Source organism: Pleurodeles waltl, chromosome 9 (assembly GCF_031143425.1).
Source record: "Pleurodeles waltl isolate 20211129_DDA chromosome 9, aPleWal1.hap1.20221129, whole genome shotgun sequence".
NCBI classification, from domain to species: Eukaryota; Metazoa; Chordata; class Amphibia; order Caudata; family Salamandridae; genus Pleurodeles; species Pleurodeles waltl.
The window spans coordinates 32,974,455-32,995,812 of NC_090448.1; the positions used below are offsets into that span (position 1 = coordinate 32,974,455).

The window sequence follows — 21,358 nt, forward strand, 5'->3', positions numbered from 1 at the left end:
CGGTCAGGTGCAGAGTTCAAAGTGGTGCCCAAAACACATAGGCTAGAATGGAGAGAAGGGGGTGCCCCGGTTCCGGTCTGCTTGCAGGTAGGTACCCGCGTCTTCGGAGGGCAGACCAGGGGGGTTTTGTAGGGCACCGGGGGGGACACAAGCCCACACAGAAATTTCACCCTCAGCAGCGCGGGGGCGGCCGGGTGCAGTGTAGAAACAAGCGTCGGGTTTGCAATGTTAGTCTATGAGAGATCTCGGGATCTCTTCAGCGCTGCAGGCAGGCAAGGGGGGGGTTCCTCGGGGAAACCTCCACTTGGGCAAGGGAGAGGGACTCCTGGGGGTCACTCCTCCAGTGAAAGTCCGGTCCTTCAGGTCCTGGGGGCTGCGGGTGCAGGGTCTCTCCCAGGCGTCGGGACTTTAGGTTCAAAGAGTCGCGGTCAGGGGAAGCCTCGGGATTCCCTCTGCAGGCGGCGCTGTGGGGGCTCAGGGGGGACAGGTTTTGGTACTCACAGTATCAGAGTAGTCCTGGGGTCCCTCCTGAGGTGTTGGATCTCCACCAGCCGAGTCGGGGTCGTCAGGTGCAGTGTTGCAAGTCTCACGCTTCTTGCGGGGAGCTTGCAGGGTTCTTTCAAGGCTGCTGGAAACAAAGTTGCAGCCTTTCTTGGAGCAGGTCCGCTGTCCTCGGGAGTTTCTTGTCTTTTCGAAGCAGGGGCAGTCCTCAGAGGATGTCGAGGTCGCTGGTCCCTTTGGAAGGCTTCGCTGGAGCAGGATCTTTGGAAGGCAGGAGACAGGCCGGTGAGTTTCTGGAGCCAAGGCAGTTGTCGTCTTCTGGTCTTCCTCTGCAGGGGTTTTCAGCTAGGCAGTCCTTCTTCTTGTAGTTGCAGGAATCTAATTTTCTAGGGTTCAGGGTAGCCCTTAAATACTAAATTTAAGGGCGTGTTTAGGTCTGGGGGGTTAGTAGCCAATGGCTACTAGCCCTGAGGGTGGGTACACCCTCTTTGTGCCTCCTCCCAAGGGGAGGGGGTCACAATCCTAACCCTATTGGGGGAATCCTCCATCTGCAAGACGGAGGATCTCTAAAAGTCAGAGTCACCTCAGCTCAGGACACCTTAGGGGCTGTCCTGACTGGCCAGTGACTCCTCCTTGTTTTTCTCATTATTTTCTCCGGCCTTGCCGCCAAAAGTGGGGCCTGGCCGGAGGGGGCGGCCAACTCCACTAGCTGGAGTGTCCTGCTGGGTTGGCACAAAGGAGGTGAGCCTTTGAGGCTCACCGCCAGGTGTGACAATTCCTGCCTGGGGGAGGTGTTAGCATCTCCACCCAGTGCAGGCTTTGTTACTGGCCTCAGAGTGACAAAGGCACTCTCCCCATGGGGCCAGCAACATGTCTCGGTTTGTGGCAGGCTGCTAAAACTAGTCAGCCTACACAGATAGTCGGTTAAGTTTCAGGGGGCACCTCTAAGGTGCCCTCTGGGGTGTATTTTACAATAAAATGTACACTGGCATCAGTGTGCATTTATTGTGCTGAGAAGTTTGATACCAAACTTCCCAGTTTTCAGTGTAGCCATTATGGTGCTGTGGAGTTCGTGTTTGACAGACTCCCAGACCATATACTCTTATGGCTACCCTGCACTTACAATGTCTAAGGTTTTGTTTAGACACTGTAGGGGTACCATGCTCATGCACTGGTACCCTCACCTATGGTATAGTGCACCCTGCCTTAGGGCTGTAAGGCCTGCTAGAGGGGTGGCTTACCTATACTGCATAGGCAGTGAGAGGCTGGCATGGCACCCTGAGGGGAGTGCCATGTCGACTTACTCGTTTTGTCCTCACTAGCACACACAAGCTGGCAAGCAGTGTGTCTGTGCTGAGTGAGAGGTCTCCAGGGTGGCATAAGACATGCTGCAGCCCTTAGAGACCTTCCTTGGCATCAGGGCCCTTGGTACTAGAAGTACCAGTTACAACGGACTTATCTGGATGCCAGGGTCTGCCAATTGTGGATACAAAAGTACAGGTTAGGGAAAGAACACTGGTGCTGGGGCCTGGTTAGCAGGCCTCAGCACACTTTCAATTGTAAACATAGCATCAGCAAAGGCAAAAAGTCAGGGGGCAACCATGCCAAGGAGGCATTTCCTTACACTATGCTACCTGGAATGCTAAAACACTCCAAACAGGTGTTTCAGGAGCCTGTGAAGGGCAGGGCCATAACTCCAAGGGTGGAGAAGAAATACAAGCCGCAGCCAACAGACACTGTATACATCACGCAGCAATTAACACCAGACTCTGTGGTAGTAGGGGCAGCTCGCAAGAGAGCAAACTCACACACCTCAGGAGACGCACCACCTCCAGACAAGGAGAGTCGCAAGTTCGAAGCTGCGGGGAAAGGGTTGCAGCATAAGCGGCCAACCAATGGCGCATTGCCAACTCACAGGCATTGCTGGCGAGATATGATAGGGCTCATTGGGACGAAATGCAACATTTCATTGAACACTTGCCCAAAGAGTTCCAAAAAAGGGCACAACAGGTGGTGGAGGAAGGACAAAGTATCTCAAACAATCTGATACGCTCAGCAGTGGATGCAGCAGATACAGCTGCTAGCACAGTAAATACAGCAGTGACCATAAGGAGACACGCATGGCTGCGTACATCAGGATTCAAGCCGGAAATACAACAAGCCATGCTGAATATGCCATTTAACGGACAGCAGTTGTTTGGGCCGGAGTTGGACACTGCTATCGAAAAACTTAAAAAGGACACTGATACGGCCAAAGCCATGGGCGCACTCTACTCCCCACAGAGCAGAGGCACATTTTGTAAAACACAGTTTCGAGGGGGGTTTGGAGGACAAAGCATGGAACCCACAACCTCACAAACAAGGCCCACTTATCAGAGCCAATATCAGCAGGGAAGTTTTCGGGGACAATATAGAGGGGGCCAATTCCAAAAGAGTAGAGGGAAGTTCTAAAGTCCCAAAACTCCTCAAAACAAGCAGTGACTTCAACGTCACAAATCCCCAACACATAACACCTGTGGGGGGGAGACTAACCAAGTTCTACAAACATTGGGAGGAAATAACAACAGACACTTGGGTCCTAGCAATTATCCAGCATGGTTATTGCATAGAATTTCTCAAATTCCCTCCAAATGTCCCATCGAAAACACACAATATGTCAAAACAACACATGGATCTTCTAGAACTAGAGATCCAAGCGTTGTTACAAAAAGATGCAATAGAACTGGTACCAATTCATCAGAGAGGAACAGGAGTTTACTCGCTGTACTTTCTCATACCCAAAAAGGACAAAACTCTAAGACCTATATTAGATCTCAGAACATTAAATATCTACATCAAATCAGATCACTTTCACATGGTGACATTACAGGACGTAATCCCATTGCTCAAACAACAAGACTTCATGACAACACTAGACCTAAAGGATGCATACTTCCATATACTGATACATCCTTCACACAGAAAGTACTTAAGGTTTGTATTCCAAGGGGTACATTACCAATTCAAAGTGTTGCCATTCGGGATAACAACTGCACCAAGAGTTTTTACAAAATGCCTGGCAGTAGTGGCTGCTCATATCAGGAGGCAGCAAATACATGTGTTCCCGTACCTAGACGATTGGTTAATCAAAACCAACACGCAAGAACGGTGTTCACAACACACAAAGGTTTCTCACTCAACTACACAAAGTCACACCTTCAGCCGTGTAAAACACAGCAATACTTAGGGGCGACAATCAACACAACAAAAGGGATTGCCACTCCAAGTCCACAAAGGATACAAGCATTTCACAATGTAATAAAGGCCATGTATCCAAAACAAAAGATACAAGTCAAGATGGTGATGAAACTACTAGGCATGATGTCCTCATGCATAGCCATTGTCCCAAACGCAAGGTTGCACATGCGGCCCTTACAACAGTGCCTAGCATCACAATGGTCACAGGCACAGGGTCAACTTCTAGATCTAGTGTTGATAGACCGCCAAACATACACCTCGCTTCAATGGTGGAACAATATAAATTTAAACCAAGGGCGGCCTTTCAGAGACCCAGTGCCTCAATACGTAATAACGACAGATGCCTCCATGATAGGGTGGGGAGCACACCTCAATCAACACAGCATCCAAGGACAATGGGACACTCAGCAGAGACAGTTTCACATAAAGCACTTAGAACTACTGGCAGTATTTCTAGCGTTGAAAGCATTTCAACCCATAATAAGCCACAAACACATTCTTGTCAAAACAGACAACATGACAACGATGTATTATCTAAACAAACAGGGAGGAACACACTCGACACAGTTGTGTCTCCTGGCACAGAGAATATGGCATTGGGCGATTCACAACCACATTCGCCTAATAGCACAGTTTATTCCAGGGATTCAGAATCAGTTAGCAGACAATCTCTCTCGGGATCACCAACAGATCCACGAATGGGAGATTCACCCCCAAATACTAAACACTTACTTCCAAAGATGGGGAACACCACAAATAGACCTATTTGCAACAAAAGAAAACGCAAAATGCCAAAACTTCGCATCCAGGTACCCACAAAATCAATCTCAGGGCAATGCGTTATGGATGAGTTGGTCAGGGATATTTGCATACGCTTTTCCCCCTCTCCCACTCCTTCCGTATCTAGTAAACAAATTGAGTCAAAACAAACTCAAACTCATACTAATAGCACCAACATGGGCAAGACAACCTTGGTACACAACACTACTAGACCTCTCAGTAGTGCCTCATATCAAGCTTCCAAACAGACCAGATCTGTTAACTCAACACAAACAACAGATCAGGCATCCAAATCCAGCATCGCTGAATCTAGCAATTTGGCTCCTGAAGTCTTAGAATTCGGACATCTAGACCTTACACAGGAATGTATGGAGGTCATAAAACAAGCAAGGAAACCAACCAAAAGACATTGCTATGCAAATAAGTGGAAAAGATTTGTTTATTATTGCCATAATAATCAAATTCAGCCATTACACGCATCTGCTAAACACATCGTAAGCTACTTACTACATTTACAAAAGTCAAAGCTAGCTTTTTCATCCATTAAAATACATCTTACCGCAATTTTAGCTTATCTGCAAATTACGCACTCAACTTCATTATTTAGGATCCCAGTCATAAAAGCATTTATGGAGGGCCTAAAGTGAATTATCCCACCAAGAACGCCACCAGATCCTTCGTGGAATCTTTACATTGTCTTAACACGACTCGTGGGTCCACCTTTTGAACCCATGCACTCATGTGAGATGCAATACGTAACGTGGAAAGTAGCATTTCTAATTGCCATCACATCTCTAAGAAGAGTAAGTGAGATACAAGCATTTACCATACAAGAACCCTTTATTCAGATACACAAGCATAAAGTAGTTTTACGAACAAATCATAAGTTCTTACCTAAAGTCATATCACCGTTCCACTTGAATCAAACAGTAGAACTACCAGTGTTCTTCCCAGAGCCAGATTCTGTAGCTGAAAGAGCACTACATACATTAGACATCAAAAGAGCGTTAATGTACTACATTGACAGAACAAAACAAATTCGAAAAACAAAACAATTGTTTGTTGCTTTCCAAAAACCTCATACAGGAAATCCAATATTCAAACAAGGCATTGCTAGATGGATAGTTAAATGCATTCAAACCTGTTATCTCAAAGCAAAAAGAGAACTGCCTATTACACCAAGGGCACACTCAACTAGAAAGAAAGGTGCTACCATGGCCTTTCTAGGAAACATTCCAATGACTGAAATATGTAAGGCAGCCACATGGTCTACGCCTCATACATTTACCAAGCACTACTGCTTGGATGTGTTAACAGCACAACAAGCCACAGTAGGACAAGCAGTACTGCGAACTCTGTTTCAAACAACTTCAACTCCTACAGGCTGAACCACCGCTTTTGGGGAGATAAATGCTTACTAGTCTATGCAAAGCATGTGTATCTGCAGCTACACATGCCATCGAACGGAAAATGTCACTTACCCAGTGTACATCTGTTCGTGGCATGAGACGCTGCAGATTCACATGCGCCCACCCGCCTCCCCGGGAGCCTGTAGCCGTTTGAAATTGATCTTGAACATTTGTAAATTTGTAAATATATCGCCTGAAACCACATTAGGTACATACATATTTACTCCATTGCATGGGCACTATTACTATAATACACAACTCCTACCTCACCCTCTGCGGGGAAAACAATCTAAGATGGAGTCGACGCCCATGCGCAATGGAGCCGAAAGGGGAGGAGTCCCTCGATCTCGTGACTCGAAAAAGACTTCTTCGAAGAAAAACAACTTGTAACACTCCGAGCCCAACACTAGATGGCGGGATGTGCAAAGCATGTGAATCTGCAGCGTCTCATGCCACGAACAGATGTACACTGGGTAAGTGACATTTTATATATATATATATATATATATATACATATACCCAATTTTTTCCTTCAGTTTCTAATCTTGAAAGAGAACGCCGGCACTCTGTACTGCTGCACAATAATTGATTTATTGCGGTCACATCAATCCAAAGGCACTGTTTATGTAAGTTGGCACCAATACCCACGTTTAGGAAATTAATTTAAATGTTTCTTTAATTTGCAATATATAATTTTTGATGATAATGGGAAAATAGATACCATAGTGAGTAAAAAGTCTTGAAAATATGGAATGATGTAAAAGTGATGTTATTTGGAAATTAATTATAGTCATGAGATTGAGATAATGAATTAATGATGGAGAAAATACTTTACAAATTATAGAGGTTTATTTAGAATTTTAGGTGTTGAGGATTGTCAATTTGAATTATAGGATTTTTTCTATGTCTAATGGGAAACAGGATATAATGAGGGGGGAGAGACGGTGCAGCTTGTATATGTTTAGTTGGAATAAGGTGGGCTTTGACAAAGACCGTTCTGGTTGAAACGCGGTAGCCCAGAACCTTTGGATTGATGTGACCGCAATAAATCAATTATTGTGCAGCAGTACAGAGTGCCGGCGTTCTCTTTCAAGATTAGAAACTGAAGGAAAAAATTGGGTATAATTACGGAGCCTGCATCCGGAGCCTGGCACCGGCCCCCTTGGTGGTTGTAGTCAGCTGTTGCAGGATTTTATTTTATTTATATATATATATATATATATATATATATATATATATATATATATATATATATATATATATATGTATATATATATATATATAGTGTTTAGAGTGGATAATGGTTATTGGTGGTAAATGCATTTTTAAGTTTTAGGGTGGGTATGAGATTTGGGGTGGTAAGGAAATTTTTAGGTTTTAGGGTGGTAAGGGCATTTTTAGATTTAGGGTGGTTTTGGGGTGATTTTTAGGTTTTAGGGTGGGTATGGCTTTTTGGGTGGTAAGGGCACGTTTAGGCTTTAGGGTGGGTATGGGTTTTTGGATGGTAAGGGCATTTCTACATTTTAGGGTGGTTATAGGTTTTGGGGTGATAAGGACATTTTTATGTTTTACGGTGGGTATGGGATTTGGGGTGGTAAGGGGTGTTTCGGTTTTAGGGTGGGCATGGGTTTTGGGGTACTAAGGTAATTTTTAGGGTTTAGTGTAGGTATGGTTTTGGGGTGGAAAGGTGTGTTTGTATATATATAATATATATATATATATCATCTATATCTCCAGAAAGGGAGCACCCTGCCTCACACTCCAGCCCAGCATGCAGTCAGCCCCAATGCATCATGGTAAATGCAGTCAAAGTTCGTTTTTCATCCATAAAGTAAACTCTAGTTTTTCACCTTAGTAGGTGCAGCAAGTGCTGTAAATCTCTGGACACGTGTTTCTGGGTTCAGCCCTTCATCAGCAGAGAGCAGCTTTGTCTGTGGGGTAGCTGGAAGTGCTGCCAAGAGTCCTCTCAGGTTTATGTACCACTCACTGGCACGCATATAATAATATATATATACACACACACATATATATTTATTTATAATGTATGTTATACTTACCTCTACTTTTTACCATGCATATGCCTTTACCAACTATGCCTTTTCTACGAAATATTTGTGGTAAAAGCATATGCGTGGTAAAAACATTTTGTGATAAGTGCATGCGTGGTAATGACCATGCATTGCACTTACCGCGTTGTAAGTGCATGCGTTGTTCCATCATACATCCCTCCAGGAACAACATATCAAGCGTGGTCTGACCTTCCCCACCCTGTCGTCCATGATTGCGGACACATACTGTTGTTTGTTAAGGGCCCGAGTCTGAACCTCAGCCTTAATGTATGAGACATCCGTTTGGGAAGCTAATCAGGCCTCCTTATAAACTGGACCAAATCGAGAATATTAAGTTTAACTGACAAGAAGCTTGAATTTCTCATGGATTTCCCAGTTGCCTGGCAGGATGAGTTGGTTAAACATCTTGGTGAGCAGGGGCAGGGATCTGCTGCTTTCAAATAACCTTGGCCCTGTATTGACTAAGCTAGCCGCACTGGTAGAATGCTGGGTCACCTTGCTACTTTCTGGCAGGTAGAGTGGCGCTGACTGAGATGGTGATCCTCATTGGTCAACATACCTGTCCCTTATGCAAATACTTCACTTATCCCTCCATGCAAATACTTTACCTCTCCCTCCATGCAAACACTTTACCTATCCCTCGTGCAAATACTTTACTTATCCCTCCATGCAAATACTTCACTTATCCCTCCATGCAAATACTTTACCTCTTCCTCCATGCAAACACTTTACCTATCCCTCGTGCAAATACTTTACTTATCCATCCATGCATATACTTCACCTATCCCTCAATGCAAATACTTTACCTATCACTCATGCAAATACTTTACCTATCTCTAATGCACATACTTTACCTGTCTTATCCCTCATGCCAATACTTTACCTGTTCCTCATGCCAATACTTTACCTACCCCTGCATGCAAATACTTTACTTATCCCTCCATGCAAATACTTTACCTATCCCTCATTCAAATACTTTACCTATCCCTCGTGCAAATACTTTACCTATCCCTAATGCACATACTTTACCTGTCCTATCCCTCATGCCAATACTTTACCTGTCCCTCATGCCAATACTTTACCTGTCCCTCATGCCAATACTTTACCTGTCCCTCATGCCAATACTTTACCTATCCCTCATGCCAATACTTTACCTATCCCTCATGCAAATACTTTACCTATCCCTCATGCAAATACTTTACCTATCCCTCATGCAAATACTTTACCTATCCCTCATGCAAATACTTTACCTGTCCTATCCCTCATGCAAATACTTTACATGTCCTATCCCACCATGCAAATACTTTACTTTTCCCTGCTTGCAAATACTTTACCTGTCCTATCCCTCATGAAAATACTTAACAGTCCCTCATGCAAATACTTTACCTATCCCTCATGCAAATACTTTACCTGTCCTATCCCTCCATGCAAATACTTTACCTTCCCTCCATGCAAACACTTTATCTATCCCACCATGCAAACACTGTACCTAACTCCCTGCAAACACTTTACCTATCCATCATGCAAATACGTGACCTATCCCTCGTGCAAATACTTTACCTATCCCTCGTGCAAATACTTTACCTGTCCTATCCCACCATGCAAATACTTTACTTTTCCCTGCTTGCAAATACTTTACTAATACCTCCGTGCAAACACTTTACTTATCCCTCTATGCAAATACTTTACCTATCCCTCATGCAAATACTTAGCCTATCCCTGCATGCAAATACTTTGCCTATCCCACCATGCCAATTCTTTACCTATCCCACCAGGCCAGTACTTTACCTAGCCCTCCATGCAAACAATTTACCTATCCCTCCATGCAAACACTTTACCTATCCCTCCATGTATATGCTTTACCTATCCCTCCATGCAAATACTTTACCTGTCCTATCCCTCATGCGAATACTTTACCTATCCCTCCATGTATATACTTTACCTATCCCTCCAGGCAAACACTTCACCTATGCCTCCATGCAAACACTTTACGTATCCCTCCATGCAAACACTTTACGTATCCCTCCATGCAAACACTTTACCTGTCCTCCATGCCAACACTTTACCTGTCCTCCGTGCAAACACTTTACCTGTCCTCCGTGCAAACACTTTACCTATCCTCCGTGCAAACACTTTACCTATCCCTTCGTGCAAACACATTACCTATCCCTCCGTGCATATACTTTCTTTCCCTCCGTGCAAATAGTTTACCTATCCCTCCATGCATATACTTTACTTTTCCCTCTCACCTATCCCTCTATGCAAATACTTTACCTATCTCTCTATGCAAATACTTAACCTATCCCTCCATGCAAATACTTTGCCTATCCTTCTATGCAAACACTTTACCGTTCCTTCCAGGCAAATACTTTACCTATTCATCCATGCAAATAATTTACCTTTCCCTCTTATCTATCCCTCCATGCAAATGCTTTACCTAGCCCTCAAGGCACATACTTTACCTATCCCACAATGCAAACACATTACCTATCCCTCATGCAAATACTTTACCTATCCCTCCAAGCAAATACTTTACTTATCGCTCATGCAAATACTTTACCTATCCCTCCATGCAAATACTTTACATTTCTCTCCATGCAAATACTTTACCTTTCCCTCCAAGCAGATACTTTACCTAATCCTCATGCAAACACTTTACATATCCCTCATGCAAATACTTTACCTATCCCTCCACGCAAATACTTTACCTATTCGTCATGCAAACACTTTACCTATCCCTCATGCAAATACTTTACCTATCCCTCTACGCAAATACTTTACCTATTCATCATGCAAATACTTTACCTTTCCTTCCATGCAAATACTTTACCTTTCCTTCCGTGCAAATACTTTACCTTTCCCTCCATGCAAATACTTTACCTATTCGTCATGCAAACACTTTACCTTTCCCCTCCATGCAAATACTTTACCTTTCCCTCCATGCAAATACTTTACCTTTCCCTCCATGCAAATACTTTACCTTTCCCTCCATGCAAATACTTTACCTTTCCCTCCATGCAAATACTTTACCTATTCGTCATGCAAATACTTTACCTATTCGTCATGCAAATACTTTACGTATCCCTCGTGCAAATACTTTACCTTTCCCTCCATGCAAATACTTTACCTTTCCCTCCATGCAAATACTTTACCTTTCCCTCCATGCAAACACTTTACCTGTCCCTCGTGCAAACACTTTACCTGTCCCTCGTGCAAACACTGTACCTGTTCCCTCGTGCAAACACTGTACCTATTCCCGCGTGCAGACACTTTACCTATTCCCTCCTGCAAACACTGTACCTATTCCCTCGTGCAGACACTTTACCTATTCCCTCCTGCAAACACTTTACCTATTCCCTCATGCAAACCCTTTACCTATCTTTCCATGCAAACACTTTACCTATCCCTCATGGAAAAACTTGAAGTGTCGGTCTTGCAAATACTGTACCTATCCCTCCATTTAAATACTTTAACAATCGCTCATGCAAATACTTTACCTATCCCTCCATGCCAATACTGTACCTTTCCCTCCACGCCAATACTGTACTTTTCCCTCCACGCCAATACTTTGCCTATCCCTCCATGCAAATACTTTGCCTATCCCTCCATACAAATACTTTATATTTCCCTCCATGCCAATACTTTACTTTTCCCTCCGTGCAAATACTTTACCTATCCCTCCAGGCAAACAATTTACCCATTCCTCCATGCAAATACTTTACCTATTTCTCAATGTAAACAGTTTACCTATCCCTCATGCAAATACTTTTTTGAGAGAGCGCGCTCCATATTGATTAAGCTGGTGTGGGCAGGCCGTCCACCCTGTGTTAACAGACTAACAAGTTCAATTAATCAAGGGGGTGTACTGGTGCCGGATCCAGAATTTTACTTCCTGGCAGCTCAAGCGTTTTATGTCATTTACTGAATTAGTTCACAATGTAGGACCCCTCACCTGCCCATTGAACAAGACCAAACGGAGAAGGGTACATTGAGTCCAGTGCCCACTCTTTCATGGAAACGGTTTGATGGGCTCACTGGGCGGTTCGACCTTGGAAGGACCCACGGGCTACACAGTTCTGTATTCCCCTGAGATGCCACTGCTAAACAACCTCCTACCAGTGACTCCTTTCATGACAGCTTTCACGACAGCCACTGGCACTCGCTAACCGTGGGCAGTTACTTGATGCAGTCACATTCATCCCACTGGCCAAATCTGAACCCGAGCTGAGGTTTGTCTACTGGATGTATTTATATACTGTAGGGCAGTGATTCCAAACCTTTTGACTTCTGTGGACCCCCAACTGATCATTACTGGAAGCCGGGGACCCCCACTGTTTCATTATTGGAATCCGGGGACCCCCCCAGTGAGTCATTACTGAAAGCTGGGGACCTAGTCTGTTAATATTATTTTATTTTCTAAGCAGTCGCGGACCCCCTGAGGAGGCTTCGCGGGCCCCCAGGGGTCCCCGGACCACAGGTTGGGAACCACTGCTGTAGGGTGCAACATGTGGCTTCAGGTTGTTGGGAGGGATTCCCTTATGAGCCTGTGGAGTGTCCACCCAATATACCTGCCCACCAATACAAAAGGGTGGGTGGCTGGCTGGCTATGTTATAGCATATTGCCAACTAGACTATGTCAGCGGTAGGTGCCAAAACTCCATAGGAAGAGGGAAAGGAATCTGGGTCGTTGACTTCCTCTGAAAACATGGCAATATTGCTGCGGACTAACTGGGCCAATAAACCACAGACACCAACTTGTACGCTTTAATTTCCTGAATAGAGTTTACTGTACCCCCAAATGGCTACACCTTATGGACAGTACTTGCACCTCCAGATGCCCCAGATGTCCTGCTTTAATATTGGCATGGCTCTGCCTCCCCCCCCCCCAACAGTCTTTTGCTCTGACCTGATTTCGATTCTCACTGACATTGTGAGGACCCCTATCCACAACATGGTGCTACTGTTAGGTTTTGTTGCAGAGGTACCGCAGGGCAGATGTTGGTTGGTCGTATTACTTTTGGTACTTGCCTGGTGCGGGATAGCTCAGGCATGAATGATAGGGCCCATTCCGTGAGTTTCGGTTTGGATCCAAGACACTGTATTTTATAATAATGAGTGCCCTGAATTAATCAGAGATTTGCAGCCCCCGAGATCCTAGTTGAATGACATATGAACTCCCGTAAGACACTATCTGGTTGGTAGGGCACAGGAAGGAACTGGCCCTGACGCAGACATATTGACCCCCGGTTCTGATTGTAATATTTGAAAGATGTGTATTGTGTCCAAACTGCATCCTTAGAAAGTGGTGCTTGAGACACTGTGCTGCTTGACGGCGCCTAAAGCTTGGCCCAACGGACATGCTGCTGTTTGTAATATCAACCTGTACCCCTGTGTTGGAAATGGCCGTTTTTGCAGGGTTATCCCCAAACGATTTGCCTCTCACCCCCTGTTTTTGACTGTGTTCTGCATTTCGTTTTTGATGGTTTTAGGAGTCTGGGCACTCTACCACTGCTGACCAGGGCTGAGTGCTAGTGATCTGTGTCTAAATTATATTGATGATTGGTTTATCCATGATTAGCATATATGATTTACTAATAAGTCCATAGTATATTGCACCATGTGTGCCCATGGCCTGTAAATCAAACGCTACTAGTGGGCCTGCAGCACTGATTGTGTCTCCCACATGAGTAGCCCTGTAAACATGTCTCAGACCTGCCACTGCAGTGTCTGTGTGGGCAGTTTTTTTTTTAAATATATTTTTATTTTCAACTTTAAACAGTTTGGTGAACTTGAACATACAGTAATTCCTTCAGCATTGCATTTCGAGACCAGTACACACGGACAATGTGCACGATCCACTGTGGATACCAAAAGCCAGCACGATTTTAAACTTTTACTACAGCATCTCGGCGACTTGTTTGTGTGTTCCCCTTAACTATTATTGCTTTGCATCCTCACATTCTATTCTGTCTCTCGGCTTACCCCCTTTAGCCCAACCTCAAGGCCATAGTATGCCTTCGAGGGCCCTCAAATCCTACTGAACTTTTTCAGACATCCCCGCGCCTTGTTTGTCACTTTCTCTGCCATCATTTATAAGTCCATACCTACCCTCCATTCTCCAATGGTTGGTGGTTCCGGGGTCCCCCAGTGCTTGGTCACATCTCTCTTGGCCACCACTAGCCCTATATGGGCCACTAGAAGTTTAGGGCGTGGAAGGTCTACATCAGTGGGTATCCCAGGAAAATAAATTTGGGGTCTAGGGGGATATTTTCCTCCAGTACTGCCTCTAACTCTTTTTGTATCTTTATCCTGTATCTTTGTACAAGAGGGCCTTCCCAGAGCGCGTGTAGGAAGGTACCCAGTGTTGTCTTACATCGCAGGCAGTGAGGGGATGAGGCTCTTACAAATTTGTGCAAAAGGAACCTATCATAATATATCAGATGAAGGATTTTAAATTGAATAAACCTCAGCCTGGCTTTAATGGCCACTTCCCTATGATGCATCAGGGCCGCTTCCCACTCAGTGTCATCCATCTTGCCCGGTTCTCCCTCCCACCTCCCTCATAGTTTTTTTTAGGGAGTCAGGCATATTGTTATTGATTGTTCTGTACGTCCATGAGAGTGCTTTCTCCACTATCTCCCCCATTAGCAGTCTGCCTTCGAGTGGGGCGTATTCAGGGATGTTCGCTGGTTCTAATTTCTAAGTTTGCCAACATGCCGAACCCTAATGTAGTTGTACTGTTGGGTGCAGCCCAACTGATATTCCCCTTGCAGGGTCTCCCAGGTCTTTAACTGACCAGCCTCTATAAGATCCGCCACTGTGGTGATCCCTTGTCTGTCCCATGCTCCAAATCCTCTCAGCTTCTCAAATTCCCTAAGCCGAGCTCCCTTCCAGAGTGAAGTGGCTCTCGTGATTTTCTTGTTCCATCCTGTGTACTTCTCAGCCGCCTTCCAGGCCGCTATGGTACGTTTTGCGGCTATCAACAGTTTCTGAAACCCTTTCCCTCCGTATAGATAGTGGAGGTATGATTTGTTTTGGAACTGGCTTCTTTCTAATAAGTATGTGGGGTTACCTCCCTGAACATGCCCCCAGTCATTTATCGCGATGAGATGCACTGCCTAATAGTATGCCCGGATATCTGGGAGAAGTAGTCCTCCATTGTATTGATTGCGTTGGAGTGTATGGAGTGCAATGCGTCGGTCTTTCCCGTTCCAAAGTAAAGTGCCGATTTCTTCTTCTATCTTGAGGAATATGGCCTCTAGGATCTGCACGTACGTGTTTTGAGCACATAGATGAGGTTTGGCACGGTGATTATCTTAAACAAGGACGCCCTGCCCATCAATGTTAAGGGAAGTGACCTCCATCTCTCCACGTCCTCCTGAAAGTCTCCCAGCACCCTACCAGTGTTTCGGGTGAGGATTTGCTAGTTTGAGTTACAAAGATGCCCAGTTACTTCAACCTGTCTCTAGCTAATCACAAATGCCCTGGGAGTGTAAGTTGTGGCATGTCTCCTCCCCTTTGGTACAAGCTAAATTTATTCCAGTTTATAACATATCTGGAATGGTCCCCATATCGTTCAAATGTTTGAAATACAGCGGGCAGTGTGGTGTGCGGCTTGGTGATGTACAACAAAATGTCATGTGCGTACAAGATCTTCACTTCTCCCCTTTAATCCCCCTCCCTGAATCCCGTAACTGCCTATTGGTTGCACATCATGCACTCCAGCAGCTCCAGCACCAGGGCATAAAGTAGTGGGGAAAGAGGGCAACCCTGCCTGGTCCTTCTCTCTATTGGGAAGTCTTCCGATGTCACTCCATTAACCCTCACAGCTGCCATGGGGTCCTGACAGAGTGATGCTATCCATTGTAGGAATTTGGGTCCGAATCTTTCCAAAGCCACAAACATAAAAGGTCAATTTACGGCGTCAAACACCTTTTCGGCATCTACAGTTAGTAGCAAGTGGGGGTCCTTCCTGTCCTTCATGGCGCCCAACCAGTTGTGTAATCTACGGAGATTAAATCTTGTCGATCTCTTGGGAATAAATAAAAAATGATCCTTGTGGATCAACTCGGTTACCACTCTGATCATCCTGGTAGCCAGTATATTGGTTTCAACGTTGTGAAGGGAGCTTGGACGGTATGAGCCACAATCCTCCCTGCATTAGTCCTCCTTTGAGATTACCACTATAGTGGCCCTGCGGAAGTCCAGCAGGAGCCTTCCTTTTTCCCTGGCTTCAGTGAACATGGGCAGTAGATGTGGGCTTAAGGTGGGCGCCAGTTTCTTAATGAATTCTACTGGTATCCTGTTAGGGCCAGGCACTTTTCCCAGTTTGATTTGGGCTATTGCATTTCCTATTTCTGTAAGGGTTATGTTTTCCTCCAGGCTGTCTCTGTCTGCTTCCCCCAGGGTGGGGACATGGATTCCCACAAGGTACTCCTCTATCTGGGGTTCATTTGCGAGCGACCTCTTTTATTGTAGAATTCCTTGTAACATCGAGCAAATTCCCTGGCTATGTCTTGGTCTGTGTCGTAGCAGTCATTCTTTGGGCCCCTTATGCTGTGTACCCAGCGTGCCTCCATTTCTTTCTTCCCCAACCATGCCAGCAGCCTTCTCCCTGGTTTCGTGTAAGTGGTGTTGCACGGCTAACGCCTGAGATTTTGTAGTATTGTGAGCTAGTGCCTGGTACTCCGGGCATAGAACTGCCATGGCACACATGACATTGGAGTCGGACATCGCCTCTGGCTGGCTTGCCAGGTCTAGGAGTCGCTCTTCTATTTCATCTATCTCTCAGGTCTCTTTTTGCCTCTTATGTTCTGTGCTCGATCTCTGAGGACTGTTTTAAAAGCTTCCCATACCATCATTGCAGATGGCATGGAATCCTTGTTCTCCTGAAAGTAGAGCTCGGTTTCCACCCATAGCTCACCAGTGTTTTTTCGTCTTTTAGTTCCCAGGCATTTAATCTCCATTCCGATCTCGCATGGCGTGTTTTGGTCCCCACCGTGAGCCAGAGGGGAGACGGGTCGGACAGACCCCTGGCCAAGTATTCCGTCTCCGCCACCCGAGCCAGCAGGAGCGAACACATAGTCTAAGCGTGAAATCACCCTGTGGGCTCCTGAGAAATAAGAGTATTGGTGGGTGTTGGGATGCTTTCCCCTCCAAAGGATAGGGTAACATGGGGATTGCCTTGAAATACCTTTTAAGTGTCATTTCTCATTGGGAATAGATAGAGATCTGGAGTTTGGGATTTCGGAACTCCCAATTAAAAAATACATCTTTGGGTGAAGTTGTTTTTTGAATTGTAGGTTTGAAAATGCCACTTTCAGAAAGTGGGCATTTTTTTGCTTATCCATTCTGTGCCTCTGCTTGTCTGTGGAGTACACATGTGGGTCAGGATGACAATTGGACTGTGTGTGTGTTCACTCTACACTTTGTATTTTCACTCTAAACAATCACACAAAGGCAGCTGAGATGTGTCCTGCATATTGTGGTGGCCCATCACAAGGCTGATGGGTCTCCCTAAGTTAGAGTGGTGGGAAGAACTGACACTCTCATCTGAATAGGGCTTTGCCTGTCCTCACACAAAGCAGTCTCCAACCCCCTGGGGTGTGTCTGGGGCCAGGGCAGAGAAAGGCAGGGTCTTGTGCACTACAGAGACTTCTCTTTGAAGTTTGTCTACTTCAAAGACAGAAATAGGTGTAAGTACTCTACCTCTGACCCCCACATAGTTAGAAAACCTCTGGACTGAGGACATTCTGCCAGGAAGAAGAGCTGGATGCTGTGGGAGGGACTGCCACTCTGCCTGTTGCTTTTTTGTGCTGGCCTGCTGCTTCTGTCCTGGGAGAGAAAGGGCTGGGCTAGGCTTTCTATATCCTGCTTTCCAAGGTTCTCCAAGAGCTTGAACTGAGCTTGCCTCCTGTTAAGAAGTCTCAGGGCCATCAAAGACTTCACTTGCCAGTGCCTGGTCTCTCTTGCTGAGAGTCCTGACCTGCCAAGTAGTGCCAAATCCAGTTCCTGGGTCCTTGGAAGAGAGCTCTGGTGCAACCAAGAAGAAACTAAGCACATCGACTCGGAGCGACTTTAGAAATGGGGCCACTTTCCATCTCTGTGCTTCCTGCACTGGAGCCGTGGTCCCTACTGCAACACAGGCCCCACACCGCCGCAGGACATCCAAGTCTTGAGTGCCATGTCACCGATGTCTGTGACATCTGACTCCACCACAGCACCTGTGGACCCGTGGTGTGATTGCGACACTGCAAAGGCGACTTCTTGTATCTTGACTTGCTGGATTCATCAACCCGCTGTATCGTAAGGAACCAATGCCTCGTCATGGACACCACATCAACTCCCTTGCAACCGTAAGGAACTTACGCCTCACCTACCCTGCCTAGCAGTAAGGAACCGACGCCTCACCTCCCCGATAGCAGTCACCAACGGACACTGCACCATCTCCAGCGATGCCTCACCTCCCTGACTGTGCAACGTGTTTGTTTCCTCATCATTTTCCAAGGTACTGTACTGTCCATGCGACCCAGTGACTGGCCAGCACTCCCTTGCGAGTGGGGTCAGACTGTTTGAAGCAACTCCTTCAAGACCCCATGATAGCCCCACTAGGGGCTATTGTGTTTCTAAGCGCTATACTTAGATTTAATCATTGAAAATTTGTATCTTTACTTGTGCATGTTGGATTTTTGTCAGTGTGGTTTTGTTTTACTCAGATAAATATTGCCTATTTTTCTAAACCAGTGTGGTGTACATTTGTGGTGTTTTCACTGTGTTTGTGTGTGTGTGTGTGTGTGTGTGTGTGTGTGTGTGTGCGTGCATGCATGTGTGTGCGCAAATACTTTACAGATTGTCTCTGAGATAAACCTGACTGCTTGTGCCAAGCTACCAACGGGGTCAGCAGGGATTATCTTAGGTGTGTGATTCCCTTGCCCTGACTAGATTGAAGGTTCCTATTTTGACAGGGTGCAAACCACTGCCGTCTAGAGATCCCATTTCTAACATCCTGCATTACTGTTTGCATTCCATTTTTCTTTTATTACGTGCCTTCAAGCCTTGCGAGTGGATGTTACTTGTAATGTGGGTCCGTCTTGCCCTTTTATGCTTCTTTTCCCTTATGCTTATTAAGATTATGTTTTGTATTGTTTGTAAATCTTAATACAGACACTTCTCTCTTATGCTCATTCACAGAAGCATCTTGTATGTGGACCGGTGAAAGTTTCAGGCTCCCCGTCTGCTACCAGTGCTGTCCATTTCTTTCAGTAAGTACTCACTTGAAATGCGGATAGTTTGCGTGGACCTTGTGTTTTGGCGAAGAAAGGCGCTGGTGTCCTGCTGCCACAATTCTATGTGAAATAGTTTTCCTGGAATCGTTCCTCATCAAACAGCCCCCAGTTTTCGGTGGTTTATAAATGAGCATATTTTCAGGTAGATATGATTGCTTGTTGGCGGACACATTTATGACCCCGAAGGTGATGTCACTAAAGACAAATCTATGATGCGATTTGCTATTTGTATTGGTGGTTAGCTCTTCCCCTGCAATGCCTTGCGTCCAATATCCCTAAACCCATGCGCGTGTCTTAACTCATTCCCCTGTACCAGTGGTTCCCAACTTGTGGTCCATGGATCCCTGGGGGTCCACGAAGCCTCCTCAGGGGGTCTGCGACTCTTTAGAAAATTTAATAATTTACACAGATTGATAAAGTGACTATAAAAAAGGGCTAAATGTACAACTGAACATTTTAAAACACACTGTAAATGTCAAGGAATTTGAAATTGGAAGTTTAAAATTAAATCAGTATCCTCAGATTGATTCGTGGGAGCACCGCAGGTGCATCAAACAGAATGTAGTACGGACTCTGCGTGGCTTTAATTGAATTTAGAAAAGCTCCAACCTTCCTATTAAAATGAAAAAAATATTTTTTTATTTACGTTTGCTTGCAACTCAAATAAAATGTTATCACTAGTGTATGTGTTTGATGAATGCTTGCTTCCGTATTTTTTGTGCTTTGCTTTGCGGTTTAAATCATAGACAATGTTTAGGCCGGAGTCCCCAGCTTCCAGAAGTGACTCAGTGGGGGGGGTCCCCGTTTTCCAGTAATGAGAAAGTGGGGGTCCACAGAAGTCAAAAGGTTGAGAACCACAGCCCTAGACAAGTCCAGTTTAAACCCCACATTCTTAGAGTAAGTTTGATTGCACCCTTTGTCCTGGGTGCTCCTCTGAGAGCTTCATACACCACTACCTGGAGCAGTTCCAACAACCCTTCATTTCAGTAGCTCTTCCTCACCATGAATACTCAAGGTGTGGATTGGAATGGAAGTCCCTCCCTTGGAAGGCATATGGATCTCCATGCACTTCCTTGGGCACAGTGTTGGTGCCCCCGTAAGTCGCTGTAAGACAGCAACCTGTGGTTGCTACTGAATTGCTGCACTCGTTTACTGGAAAAGGCCCAAAAATGTCCTGTAAGCCTTTGTGGCTTGCTCCAACAATCCCATTACTATTTTCCCTGGAGCACTGAACATCTGTGCAATGTTCCCGTCCCTGGAGTAATCTGATCCCGTGACTGTACCCCAGGCAGCGCTTCGTAGGAGGTAGGTGGATGGAAGTCTCCCTTAACAAGCCAGCCTTTTGTATGCCACTTGTTGCACTGCTACCATTGCCAAGAACCCAGTTCCAAGAATGGCGAGGTGGCTTTGACCTCAAAATGTAATAGGCTTGGCTGGGTTTCAAGTGTCCATTGAAAAGCGAGAGGTTCTCTGACCTCCTGCCAAAACCCAGAGCCAAGCCTTCCTCTGCTGCTCCTGTTCTCACATGGGCCTTTCAGGCTCATAAATTTGAATTTTTAGCTTAAAATTGTGATCAGCCAATGCAGAAGGCAATCTAATTTTAATTGTTGGTGAAGTACAAACAAGAATGTGTGTGGCTGTTAGGTTTTTGTGCAGACAATTTGCTTTTGTTTGAGCTTTGGTACATGCCAATGCTAGCAGAGAAAGAGTTTCTTTGTGATTGATGCTTTCCTGGGCTCTCTGTGCAGGCTTCGAAGATCTCAGATGCGCAGTGCCTCAGTCATGAAATATGGAGACCTTGTTCATGGTGAGTATGAATTCCTATTGCCCCTCTTTACTGTTAAATGTGTTTTATTGAGTTTTCATAGCAGTACATGGCAACATAGTGACATTTGGACACGAAAGCAACGCGCAGTACCGATACATGGTACAGCAAGAGTGACATCATGTTTACATTTCATTGCATCTGCCGTCTTCCTTGTACAAGAAGCTAATAAAACAAACGTATTTAACAAACCGAGAGCAAGTGTAACTCTGGAGCTTACTGCTGGTACAAGTGAGTCGTGTTGCGTGATCA

General features: G+C 45.3%; 1 protein-coding gene across 2 annotated transcripts in view; it reads left to right on the forward strand.

The window, feature by feature from the left end:
• Positions 1–21,358, forward strand: part of DALRD3 (DALR anticodon binding domain containing 3) — a 163,224-nt gene that overhangs the window by 47,447 nt on the left and 94,419 nt on the right. For both annotated transcript variants that reach the window (XM_069206202.1, XM_069206203.1), the window contains exons 6-7: positions 19,187–19,257; positions 21,030–21,088. In XM_069206202.1, the coding sequence (XP_069062303.1) occupies positions 19,187–19,257; positions 21,030–21,088 (130 nt within the window). The remainder of the gene's footprint in view (positions 1–19,186; positions 19,258–21,029; positions 21,089–21,358) is intronic.